Raw genomic sequence first — 11128 nt, forward strand, 5'->3', positions numbered from 1 at the left:
GCTGACCGGTTACATCCACCGGAAATACGTCACAGTTGCAACATTTATTTGGGTCCCGCTTTGTGTGTATCGTTACCTCAGATTAGCTTGATTAGTTACGTGTTCAGCCAATGAGCGTTTTCGTTTTCTTTGCTAGCTAACGACATCGCACGTTGGATTTTAAGCATACTTTCTCTGAGCTGTTTGTGTCGTAGCCACAATCAGCAGCCATGGCGAGCCGCCGCTCTTTTCACTCGCAGCTCTCGTCCATCATGGAGACGATGGCCAGGTCTGCTTTGAGCCAGGTCTGCAAACTTGTGGACGAAGACTCGGCTGAGCTGCGGCAGGAGCTGTCTCGGCTCCTGTTTGCAAATTCAGCCCTGGCAGAGAAAGTAAACAGCCTGGAGTGCAAGCTGACTATAGTGAGAAGCGACGCCCCTAGTTTGTGCAAAAGTTATCGCAGTGTGGGTGTGCAAACTATGTGCTTCAGAGACGAGGATGCTGCTGGTAGCTGAATTTATTCGCAAAAGCAAATCTGATTTCGTGATCGCCATCACTTTTGTATTTCGTTGTGTGTTTATTTCATACTTTTATTGTTTGACCTTTCTTTAGTGCCTGGGCCTCCCACCATAGAGGGAATCTTTGGGAAAGATTGGTGCATGAATCTATGGAAAGACAGAGACCCGTACAGTCTGCAGAGATACACAGACTCACCACAGTCCCCTGATAAGGTGAGAACAAGTTAGACTCGGGTATGACGTATTTGCTGTCTTTATGCCTATGAGCAATTTATAACAGAGTTTCCAGACAGGCAACATATATAAATGGTTTAATATAGAATACTGATTACCAGGGTACACACATTCTGCTTGTGCACATTGAAAAGCAGACCTTATTTTAAATGTGTTTAATAATAAAATGTAAACAAAGTAATGCTAAACAATTCATTTGGAATAATATGGCGTATTTATGATATTAAAAAATCTAAACACGTGCACATCTTCCACAGCATCTTTTTGTTTTGGTTTTATATCAAAATTTGCTGCTGATCATTTCATCATTAGTTACAACTGACAAAGCGTTACTGTTACAAACATATTGCTGTATTAAACTACAATTTAGGATCGGATGTTTTCTGTTTTGTAGTCTGTGACAGCACTATCTGACCAAATAACTGTGACTGAGATCAAAGAGGAAGACTACGAGGGGGATGCTGTCAGTCGCTGCCAGCAAGAAACGCTCAGCACAGAAGGTAAGTGAGGGAAGAAGAACTTAGCCAGGGGAATATACCCCGCAGATGTAGCAGCTTTAGTAGCTTTTTCAGTGTTTGAATTTTTGCTTTTGTGCAGCAGAACATGAAGACAGCGTGGCTGAGGAATCAGAGCAACTTTCTGTTGGTTACACGTTCGATGGCAGCACTTGCAGTCTGTCTTTTGATCAAGATGGGGAACAGGTTGTATCGGTGGGTGGTATTGAAGAACCATCTGTGCAGGTGGTATCCATCAATGATACAGAAGAAGCTTTCAGCACTCATATCATTCCAATCGAAGAGGATGACAACGATGATGATGATGTTCAGTTTGTTCAGGAAAGCCAGCAGGAGCCAGCAGTGAACACTACTGAAGTTGGGCCCAGCCATGAGGAGCAGCAAACAATGCCAGTAGACAGTACAGAAAAAGACTCTGCTGTGGATAAAGAGTCTCACGATGACTTTAATGTGCGTAACACAGAAACTTCCAGAAATCAAAACAGAGAGAGATTTACTTGTCAAATATGTAACAGGACATTCTTTCACAAGGGCACTCTAACACACCACATGAAGTCACACAAGTCAAACTTTTGCAGCATCTGTAAGCAACACTTCCCACACAGGAACAAGTTAAACTCACACAGCTGCCTGCCTCCAGTGCCATCTCACAGAATCAGTAAGTCGTGCGAGTTGTGCGGGAAGAGCTTTGCCAACCCATCAGCTCTGAGGATTCACTACGTTGTCCACACAGGTGAGAAACCCCACAGGTGCAGCTTATGTGGGAAAGGGTTTACCCAGAAAGGCAATCTGAAGTGTCATCTGCGCATCCATACGGGCGAGAGACCGTTCCGCTGTGTTAAATGTGGGAAAACCTTCACGCAGAAGGTGAACCTCAACCATCATTTAATGGCACATAGAAATCGAGAGGTTGTAGGCGAGAGGCCCATACCTAGGAGACACGTGAAGAACATGATAGCAGCAGTCAGTCAGTAACAAACTGAAGTAACTTATCAACTTTGACGCCTCTTCTACGGTTTTAAAACTTTAGCAAAAGGATAGTTAATGTTACGTCTGTAATAAATTGTAGTCTGTAGTGTTGTGCTTAAAAACTCTTGTATGGAAGAAAAATATTTTAGTAGTTTGGTGTTTTGACTTTACAAATAAAATGCAAATGTTTACATTATGATATAATTTCTTACATTTTCTACTTTTTAAAATTGCTTTTTTTGTTCAAAACTCACAAATTTGTCAGTTTTAGTTACAAGGTTTATAACGATGAACGTGCATGTGAGTACAAAGGGGAGGAGTTTCAGGAACAGATTTTTCTTTGGTAAATATAATTCACTGAGCTGGGTCAGCGTAGACTGTTCAGGGCAATTATTACAGGAACATTTGTTGTAAATCTCCGTTTGGACATTAAGACAGTTCAACACAATATAAATATTTATTTCAAACAGTAACACTACTTAATCTTGAAACTTTTTGGAATTCATTCAAATATTATATGACAAACACAAGCATTTTTTTTTTAAATATCAATAACATTTTTTTCAAAGAAACAATGTATGTTGCCTAAACATAAGTCTAGGCATATGTGGAATATAAAACATGACACAAACTGATTTAATCTACTTCTATTTTGATGTGAAGAGGTAGTTTGAAGGTTTATGCTACACATGTGCAAATCATGGAGAACCTGCCTAAAGTAATTATTTTGCCACCAGCTTGGGCAAGCCTTTTGTGGTCTGAAACATGAGGTATTTAAACATGTTACACGTGCATGGATGAGAAGCCAGCAAAGCTTTTTTTGTTTTTGTTTTTTCATCATGGATCAGAAGTTCTCTCTCATTTTTGATCATTTCCTTGTTAAGCGTGATGTGAAATGTCTTGGGGACTCCAACCTGTCAAACTGAATCCCATCAGTCTAATGGCTCATTTAAAAAAGGACACATTTTCCATACTGTTGTTGGCTGTTGCTGAATTTGCATTTGTAACAAAGCTAAAAGCGTGCCAAAGAATGAGCAGTAATGATAACCACATAGGCATTAAAGTTGGTTTTGTAATAGAACAAGTATTTCAAATCTTCATAATGTTTTTAAACCACGTTGAGGGTTATATGGACATGTTGGCAGATGATGAGCAACTGTGGGTGATACTGAGAGCACTTCTGTCAAAAGCTTCTGGTTTGACCGACAAATTAAAACACTGGTGGTGATTTAAACCATACTTGTACGCATAACATTTCCCACAATCCACACAGCTATAAGGCTTTACACCCGTGTGTGTCCGGATATGTATATTCAAAGAGCTTTTCTGAGAAAAACTTTTTCCACAGTCTGGACAGCTGTACGGCTTTTCACCCGAGTGCACACGTTGGTGCAGTTTCAGGTACGTCTTCTGTGCAAACCTCTTTCCGCACACTGGGCAGCTGAAGGGCTTCTCGCCCGAGTGTCGCCTAATGTGGACTTTCAGGCTGCTTAAATAGTTGAATATTTTTCCACAAAATAAACACTCAAACTGTTTGGTTGGCTTCACCGGTTTTTCCTGAAGGTTGAGTTCTTTGGTTGCGTTCATGTGAATACTGTTCGTATAGTCTGAGTATTCTGTGGCAACTGAAGGAGGATTTGTGTTGTTAATCAGAGCGCCCATCGCCGCATCGTCTATTAATTTGTCCATAATTGTCGGCTGTGCGCGTTGCTGTATTTCACTGTCAGTCGTCATAGAGAAGTTGTTCAATTCCCCCGAGTGAAGTTGGAGATCATCAACAGATCTTTGAAGCATGCTGTCCTCTTCAAACATCCCAACAACTGTTAAAAAGAGAGCCACTGTAAACCAGTACACACACAGGACGGGATTATGACTTGTGTTTGGTGTCTTTTTAATATGCACTTACTTTTTCTGTTGTCTGTGAGCCTCCTCTGCTGTCCAATGGGATAATCATCAAACATCTCCTCCTTGACAAAAATCAGATCAGGTTCTCTTTCCATCATATTGATTGCCTACCAACAAGAAATGACAAGTAGCTATGAACACAGCAATCATTCAGCTAGTTTGCTGCTTGTTACAAATACAAAACTTAAACCCAGACTCCAACTGATTCACCAACCGAAGCTCCCATGCTGGTTGTAGCGGCAGTCTCCACTGGTTCTCTTCTTTGAGAGGGCAGCTTCTCTTCTCTCCACAGGTCCATGCACCAGTCCTTCCCAAAAACTCCATCAATGGCTGGAGCAGGTTGGTGCTGTTCTGGAAGAAGAGAAACATGCAACATTGGGACTTGCTAGAGAATGATGATCACCAGTATGCAGAGTAGAATCTCAGAAGAGATTATATGCAATAAAGCTATTCGGTCCACTGTAATTCTAGCCCCATACTATAAATATCATGCAGGATGTGGAAGCCCCCTGGTATGTACCAGTCTGCACCGATTTCTTACCTGCAGGGTGCCGATCCCGGCGACTGACGCTGTTGTTGACGTGTTCGGGGTACGTCTGTGCCCCCCTCGCTGCTCTCAGCTGGACCTCCAAAGAGTAGCACCTCTTCTTCAGCGCCTCGTTCTCCGTCTTGTGCAAGGATATCTCGGTGTGAAGGACGGAGGAGCACTCATCAGCCAGGTTGCCTATTTCAACCAGAGCCGCCTTTGTTAGCTTATCCAGAATAACGGCCAGCTGCGTCCTAAAACTGCGGTTTGTGGTGTCGCACATCATTTCGTCAGCGAGGCTCAGTATTTGGAAATATTGAAACGATTCTCAGCGTAGGAACGCAGCTCCTTTAATCAAATGTGAAATGTACAGCTGTGCCGCAAGGAATTGTGGGAACACGCTTTCTTCGCCCCCACCCCCAAGCTGCTGAAGACAACACAGTGGAAAATTCAACGCAGCATTAGAATATGTTTTCTGCCTGCACAGATGTTTTATCTCCCTATTATAACAATATATGTGGAAATAAAGACATCTCTTTAAAATCACACCTTATTGCCAACCTCTCCACCACACTGTCCGTGCAATTCACAGCCCTGCGATGGCAAGGAACCACTGTGAATTCACATACAACGAGCAAAGTATAACAAATAAATGTATCTTTTTATTTTATTCTCACAGCGTCTGTACTTATTTAGAATATACACAGTAATGTTGAGCGCCCTCTCTCGGTCACTGTTAAAATCTGCAACACAACTTTGTTGCCAGCATGATAAGTATCGGTGTGACTTTTAGCAAAATGAGTGTCACTATGAAGAACATTCATTCATTCATTTTGTGATTGTTAGTTAATAGTAGAAACGGGCATGATAATAGTTTCATTGATATGGCTTTTTAAATCACTCTATTAGAATCACTTCCCTCTAGTGGTAACAATGAAGCACTTTAAAATCCTTAATTCAGATTTTTTTAAGATTAAGAATATTTTCTGTTTAATTATGATTGTTTTGTGAATGGGTGATATAGATGGCATAGTGGTCCACTGGATAGCAATGTTTCCTAACAGCAAGAAGGACTTAGATGAAGATCCACTAACCTTCTTACTCTGAGTCAACATTGCTAACCATTTCTTCACCGCATATAGTTATTATATAGCGTACACATAGCATATATCTGTATAGCTAATTTAATTAACTAATATAAACATAACATTAAGCCCACAATCTCAGATGGGTATGGACAAGTCACAAATTTCTGTTGTGGGTCTGAACCATCTCAAGTAATGCCAGCCCAAGGAAAATGCTGTCAAATGCTTTACTTGTGTTTCCCTGACTTAAAAATGTAAATATGCAACTGTGTAACTTAGAGTAATTTTTTTTTAAACCACACACACACACACACACACACACACACACACACACACACACAGTAAATGCATCCAAAATATTAAACCATTTGAAAAGCAAGCATCAAAAACTCAATTCTGGAACAAATATAACTTTATTTTCCAGAACAAAAATACAGATGTTACATATGATTGATGTCTTAAGAGGTTCCATTTACAAATGTCCCACTAAACATTGGTGCACTGGAGTCACTACCATATACATTTGAAGTAGGATCAAGGTGTACTGCGAGGTGTTTTTTCAGATTGCAGTTCTTTGTAAAGCCTTTGCCACATTTGATACAAACAAAGGGTTTTTCTCCAGTGTGTGTACGCTGATGCATATCGAGTGTGCATTTCTGAATAAAGCCCTTTCCACAAACAGGACAACGATACGGCTTCTCCCCAGTGTGCGTACGCTGATGTGTATACAGGTGTCCTTTTTGTGCGTATCGCTTTCCGCATAGTGTGCATCTGAACGGCTTCTCCCCAGTATGGCTTCTCTGGTGTATTTCAAGCTGACTAAAGCATCTGAAGCTCTTGCCACACTGCAAGCAGCCAAACCTCTTAGTGGTTGAGTTCCTCAAGTTATGAAGCTTCATATTTCTGAGCACACTTAAGCTTTGGGAGGTTATATTTTGAGCCAAGCTTTTCCCAACTTCTAGGGTTGTGTCGGCAGGTGTAAGCTGTGGGTTCCAGTGCGTTTCCCTCCTCACTGTTTCACTGAAAGATGGCAGGGAGCTTAGAGGCACAAAGCTATCAGTAAACAGTGGCTGCTGGTGGTCTGCAATGTGTTTGGGACGCTGCATCACATTTGGAGCCTTCTGGGCGTCTGTGACTGTTTCTCTTCCTGTTGAAAGTAGACGTACAAGTTAAAATTCAGATTTTCTTTTTGTAGAAATGACCTTGATGATAGAAGGTTATGACAATTTTGTACAACTATGATGAGCAGAAAAGTCAAATCCAGCATGGTTACTGAAAGTCCTCGTGAATTTCACATACAGCTGTGCAATCCGACATAATAAGCAAATTTATAGTCACTGTTTTCAGCTGTCCTGTCTTGTTGAGTGTTTCCATTGTCCACCTCACATGGCTCCTCTTTCACCACTACCAGTTCTGGGTGCTCTTTGGGTTGGTTTGGAAGCTGATAAGACAGGGGGGGGGGGGGGGGGGGCATTGATTATAAATATCAGCCACAGAGTAATCAGCTATGATAACAAGAAATAAATGGCTGGTTATTGCAGACTTACTTCTGTTGCAGCATACTCTTCACCTTGATGCAAACTGCCAGTCTCAGAAGAAAAACTTTCCCACGGGATTTCACTAGGATGAAAAACACTGAGATTAAACACACCAAGCAAGAAGAACACAGCAAACAGCTACGTTCCATAATATACACACAAAGCAACATACCTACCTTTTAATTTCAAGTCTTGTCCTTTCAGTCTCCAGTACTCCGTTTTCTAAACCGTCCCTTCCAACTAAGCTCACTTCTGTCGCATCCTGCCTGCCCCCCTGTGCCATATAAAGCAGCTTCTCCATCAGCTGTAGTTTCTCTGTAAGCGAGGCAATTTCGTTGCGCCCGCGAGTTATCTCGATCTTGAGCATCTTTGACTCGATTTCGACCAGTTTGCTTATTTCCATTACAGCTGTTTTGGATAACGCATCCATGATGGAGACGAGCTGCGTCTGGAAAGAGAAGACTGTCGACATGATTTCTGTTTGTTTTGTTTTGGCTTTCCTGTCACGGTCCAGTAGTATCACGCGAACGACCTGACGCTGTCACGGGGGTCTTAATGGCCACAGCAAAAATGTTGTTGAAATGTAATGCAGGAGAAAAGCTGCATGTGCATGCCTTCGAGGTGCGCGTGAGTGTCGCTCCAAAACTCGAGTGGGGCTGAAGTGGGTTCAGTGTTTCCATCTGTCGGCTGGGAGGAAACATCGCAATTACAAACAAAACTTTAAAATTAGCGCTAATGTTGACAAAGAGTCCTGTTTTGACATCAGGGATGATTGTTGATTTGTAAAAGTTACCACAGCTTCCGGGGCGATTTGCTCATTGCAACCTACGTTTACTTTTTAACGCCTTTGACGTCGTGGTTGTTGTTCAGGACTACGCTAACCAGAATGCAGCACGTTATCAATCGGAATGTGATTGGTGGGTGAAAACTCGCTTCAGGAAGCAGTGTGGTGAATTACATTTGCCCATTTGCCAACTGAAAATCCTCACGATAATCTGCCTCAGAGATTCCAACTACAAGGTAAATGAATGTCACTATGAGGGAACTTGTAGAGGTAAAGGTTGCCCTGCGAGGCTGGTTGGTTTAAGATGCGATGCTTTGTTGCTCTTGCGTTAATGGCTTTCTTTTTCTTTTCTTTTTTTGAGTGGTCTAATCACAAGACAAGCCAATTAAGTTTGCTCAAAGTAGTGCAAAAATAACAGCTTTACAACAGTGTAAAATTAAAAATAAATTAAATTAAACGACTGAGTAAATCACATTTACAGAGATAGCATGATGGCTTGCAAAACTGTTTGGTAACTGACTTCCTTATATGTTGTTCACTTTTCTTCTTTCTTACTTTGTCAGTCCTTCTCACAGAGTGTAGTCATGGCTGGAAGGAGAGTCCTGGTCTTCCCCTCATCAGCAGAGCTCGGTCCAGTCCTGGCCCAGCTGGTGACTTCACGGGCTGAGAAGGCCATCGGCTCTCATGGCAGGTTCACTCTGGGACTCTCTGGAGGAAGCCTTGTGTCCATGCTTAGCAAAGAGCTGCTTGCCCTGTCAGAGCTGGACTGCAGCAAGTGGTTGGTCGGTTTCTGCGACGAGCGCCTGGTTTCCTTTGACGATCCAGAGAGCACCTACGGGCTGTACAAGGTTTCTTTGAATTGGTGTTTGTGTTAACATAAATGTATGTTGCTCTGTTACAGTTGGATGAACTGCAGACCTTTTCATCTTGTTGCAGAGTCAGTTATTTTCCAAGATCAACATCCCCGAAAGTGGGATCTTGACGATCGACTGTTCTCTGCCAGTGAACGAGTGCGCTGAGGATTACACGCGTAAACTGAAAGAGGTACACAGCAATCACAGGCTTTTAGATTTTAGTGTCTGCAGAATGTTTACATCATTATTTTCGCTGTTAAAACACACAGGTCTTCCCAGATGATGACTTCCCTGTGTTTGACCTATTGCTGTTGGGAATGGGGCCTGATGGACACACCTGTTCTCTTTTCCCAGACCACCCTCTTCTGGAGGTGAGGGCTCTTATTCTAATGAACAATTGTCTTCTACAATAGATCTATGTTGAATTATTATGAAAAAGAATGAGTGCAGATACAAAATTACAGCTTTTTTAAGAAAGGAATCATTTATAGTTAATTCAAAACATGTGTTTTATTTTGTAACACAATATGTCATCGTGATCCTAAAAACAATGTTTCGTGCTCTTAAAATGCATTTTGGGCGTTCTTTTAAATATTATCTCTCCGTTATTTTGTATAAAAGGCATATCAAGCACATTTGACTGAACTCTGGCACAGCATTTGTGGAAGAATGCCTGAGTTTGCTTTTGGATGTGGTTTCCTAATTAGCTACTCTAAGAAAACAATGTCTTCTCCCTGCAGTTTTCCAGTCACTCTCTCGACAATGCATGGATAATCACTGGGTTTTATGACAGCACAGTTTGGATTTTATGGTCTTCATAGTTATCCTTGTGAGAAGTCTGAAAAAGATCTGTCTCATGTTACATTATCCAGTTTCCCAGACATGTATTAAGCTTCGTGTTCAGCTCCAGTGGAGAAAAAAAAAGCTTTTTAGCTTAATCCATGTCTGAGAAACTGAGCCTTCATATTTGCTAGTTTAAAATTATACGCTTTTGGTTCTCATATTGTCACTTTTGGTGCAATGATTAGTTATTGCCTTTGGGTGCACCCCATATTCAGGAAACCAAGAAGATTGTGGCTCCTATCAGCGACTCTCCCAAACCACCGCCACAGCGTGTAACTATGACTTTCCCAGCGGTGAACTCTGCACGTTGTGTGGCTTTTATATCAACAGGAGGAAGCAAAGCACCCGTTTTGAAGGTAACACTTAGGGGCGTCTGCTGAACATACACATCTCAAATTCTGAATCTTAACACCCTACTATTTCCATAACGCAATAAATAAACTTTGACAGTGATGAGACAAAAATGAGACGCACCAAGAAACATGGGGAAATTGGGTAGGCCATGTGACTCAATATTTATAGTTGAAAGGAGGACTGGGGCCAGAAGAAACACTGATGGGACTAAATAAGCCAGAGATGTGACTTTGAGCAGAAATCATTGCATTTATTCATTTATTATATTTTTATACAGTAATCTAAAACTAGATGTGAAAACTAGATTTTTCAAAACATCTGAAACAACTTTTGCAAACTTTAAAACTAACAAATTAAATAAAAATATAGAGGCAAGTTTTTAGTATTTGTTTAGTAAAAATGTAATTACAACTTGTTGACGAGGCTCTGATTATCATGTTTATTGAGACTCTGGATGTTTTCAAACAGTTGTGTGTTTTTGTTGACAAACACCCAACAATATACAATCCATAAAATAATAATTTAAAAAGTTAACTTTAAACTAATAAAAACTAAACTAAAATATTTTCAAAGAATAAAAAATGAACAGAAATAGAAAAAATCTGAAAATTAACTGAAACTTAATTTAAAAACAAAGTCAAAATGGAAAAAAAAACTAATTAGAAAACGCTAAACTGTAATAACCTCATGCTTTATAGTTTTGTGTTTGTGCTATTGTAGCACATTAATTTCTCTCTTTTTATTTGCAGGAAGTGTTGGAGGATGGAGAAGCTTCACCGTTTCCAGCAGCACGAGTTGTCCCAACTAAGGGCGAGCTGTTCTGGCTTGTTGATGAACCAGCAGCTGCCTCTTTAACTATCCAGGTAGAGAGGCCAGGCTCAGGAGCCAAGCTGTAGATCTGCCTGACTAATACATGCAAGGAGCTCAATGAAGAGTCTGGAAAATAGTGCAGTTCATTCCTCAATCAGTGAAATGTTTGTTTGCGTGCGCACGTCTGTGTGTGTGTGTGTGTGTGTGTGTGTGT

At 41.0% G+C, this 11128-nt stretch overlaps 4 protein-coding genes across 5 annotated transcripts; 2 read left to right on the forward strand and 2 right to left on the reverse strand.

Moving 5' to 3' along the window:
• The first annotated feature begins 209 nt into the window (after positions 1 to 209).
• LOC146633862 (uncharacterized) lies at positions 210 to 2278 on the forward strand. 2 transcript variants are annotated; one of them, XM_085352594.1, is made up of 4 exons: positions 210 to 486; positions 592 to 710; positions 1126 to 1231; positions 1329 to 2278. In XM_085352594.1, exons 1-4 carry the CDS (start codon positions 210 to 212, stop codon positions 2219 to 2221), a joined length of 1395 nt encoding a protein of 464 aa, XP_085208720.1. In that variant the 3' UTR covers positions 2222 to 2278. The 2 variants fall into 2 exon arrangements, with proteins under 2 accessions (XP_085208720.1, XP_085208719.1); XM_085352593.1 differs by having other exon boundaries at positions 1332 to 2278.
• A 732-nt stretch (positions 2279 to 3010) lies between these two features.
• On the reverse strand, positions 3011 to 5007 carry LOC146633863 (uncharacterized). Its single transcript, XM_085352595.1, has 4 exons — positions 4662 to 5007; positions 4335 to 4471; positions 4122 to 4227; positions 3011 to 4035 (listed from the first exon to the last, which is right to left on the reverse strand). The coding sequence occupies exons 1-4, from the start codon at positions 4930 to 4932 to the stop codon at positions 3341 to 3343; spliced, it is 1209 nt and encodes a 402-aa protein (XP_085208721.1). The 5' UTR covers positions 4933 to 5007; the 3' UTR covers positions 3011 to 3340.
• Positions 5008 to 6176: 1169 nt separating this feature from the next.
• LOC146633864 (uncharacterized) lies at positions 6177 to 7903 on the reverse strand. Its single transcript, XM_085352596.1, has 4 exons — positions 7446 to 7903; positions 7279 to 7351; positions 7070 to 7172; positions 6177 to 6878 (listed from the first exon to the last, which is right to left on the reverse strand). The coding sequence occupies exons 1-4, from the start codon at positions 7739 to 7741 to the stop codon at positions 6190 to 6192; spliced, it is 1161 nt and encodes a 386-aa protein (XP_085208722.1). The 5' UTR covers positions 7742 to 7903; the 3' UTR covers positions 6177 to 6189.
• Positions 7904 to 8237: 334 nt separating this feature from the next.
• Positions 8238 to 11014, forward strand: pgls (6-phosphogluconolactonase). Its single transcript, XM_085352597.1, has 6 exons — positions 8238 to 8289; positions 8617 to 8901; positions 8990 to 9097; positions 9177 to 9278; positions 9966 to 10106; positions 10854 to 11014. The coding sequence occupies exons 2-6, from the start codon at positions 8638 to 8640 to the stop codon at positions 10998 to 11000; spliced, it is 762 nt and encodes a 253-aa protein (XP_085208723.1). The 5' UTR covers positions 8238 to 8289; positions 8617 to 8637; the 3' UTR covers positions 11001 to 11014.
• The last annotated feature ends 114 nt before the right edge of the window (positions 11015 to 11128 follow it).

The sequence above is a fragment of the Diplotaxodon limnothrissa genome, linkage group LG4, assembly GCF_057381915.1.
Source record: "Diplotaxodon limnothrissa isolate DT_005_m linkage group LG4, D_limnothrissa_male_GT1.1, whole genome shotgun sequence".
Classification (NCBI taxonomy): Eukaryota; Metazoa; Chordata; class Actinopteri; order Cichliformes; family Cichlidae; genus Diplotaxodon; species Diplotaxodon limnothrissa.